Source organism: Triticum aestivum, unplaced genomic scaffold (assembly GCF_018294505.1).
Source record: "Triticum aestivum cultivar Chinese Spring unplaced genomic scaffold, IWGSC CS RefSeq v2.1 scaffold158295, whole genome shotgun sequence".
Taxonomy (NCBI): domain Eukaryota; kingdom Viridiplantae; phylum Streptophyta; class Magnoliopsida; order Poales; family Poaceae; genus Triticum; species Triticum aestivum.
The window spans coordinates 1-1,016 of NW_025294184.1; the positions used below are offsets into that span (position 1 = coordinate 1).

General features: G+C 55.5%; 1 protein-coding gene across 1 annotated transcript; it reads right to left on the reverse strand.

The window, feature by feature from the left end:
* Positions 1-9: 9 nt before the first annotated feature.
* LOC123178995 (uncharacterized) lies at positions 10-705 on the reverse strand. Its single transcript, XM_044591525.1, has 2 exons — positions 514-705; positions 10-337 (listed from the first exon to the last, which is right to left on the reverse strand). Exons 1-2 carry the CDS (start codon positions 677-679, stop codon positions 75-77), a joined length of 429 nt encoding a protein of 142 aa, XP_044447460.1. The 5' UTR covers positions 680-705; the 3' UTR covers positions 10-74.
* Between the last annotated feature and the right edge of the window lie 311 nt (positions 706-1,016).

Here is a 1,016-nt window from a genome sequence, read left to right on the forward strand (position 1 = left end):
GGCGGGATCAGGTGACCTCGCTACGACTCTCAACGAGAACTCTCTCGAGGGGACTCGCTCCGTCCCGCTAGGGATTAGTCCAGCTCATCCAACAAGTCCTCTGCAGAGAGCGCGGAGTCTCGCAGCTTCCCCAATAGCTCCTGGATGGCCGGGCCATCGACCTGCTTGCGCCTGGCGGTTTCAAGGCTGGCCTGGACGAGCAGCAGCTCCAACCTCAATGCCTTGATGTTGAGATCCAAGTCCTTGGTGGCACCCCAAGCCTCCAGCACGCCATCAGCAACGGGGGCCAGCGTCTTGCCCACCACCCATTTGCGCAGTGCAGAGGAGCGCATCCATCCTGCACCAATGTATTCATGATTTGTGATGTACTCCCTCCGTCCGGTGAAAAGTGTACATATAAAAATTATAGGACAAATTATGAAGTGAAGTAAAAAATGCATTGAAAAGGTGCAAGTCACCATCTCTCCTGTTTAATTACACATACAACTGATCCATCCATCAGGCCCTCCATACCGCTGCTGCTGCTAATCCAAGATACGTCCTGCCGCAGCGCCACCCGCCGCCACCATGAGGCAAGGCTGAGCGCCGCCCCACGGGACCCGACCAGCCGCTCCTCCACATGCCAGGGGCCCCACCGTACGCCAAGACACGGGAGAGAAGGAGAGACCCCCGCCACCATGATCTGCCCCGGGCTTAGCCCGGCAGTGTCACGCGGCTGCGACAAGAGGAGCGGAGGAAGTAGATCAGGGCTCAGCGGCGGCTAGGGTAGCAGCCTGCCCGAGTCGCCCGGTGCGGCAGCCATGCGGGGGTGGCGGCTCTTCAAATGATGGGGGGGGGGGGTCTTTTAAAATGGGAGATATATTCACTTCCCGACCTCTGCACCAACTAGGGATGCATACATTCATTTTAGTATGAGTACCAAGATAAACATGATCCTCATATTTTTTTAAATGAGTATCAAGATATTTCTTGATGAGTGGTTTCACCAACACCAAGCTTGATTCTCAATAAATGGG

Excerpts from the sequence above, each read along its gene's own strand:
- LOC123178995 (XM_044591525.1), bottom strand. The coding sequence starts at position 679 with ATGGTGGCGGGGGTCTCTCCTTCTCTCCCGTGTCTTGGCGTACGGTGG. Across the intron at positions 338-513 it reads TTGGATTAGCAGCAGCAGCG|GATGGATGCGCTCCTCTGCA; the intron begins GTATGGAGGGCC and ends ACATTGGTGCAG.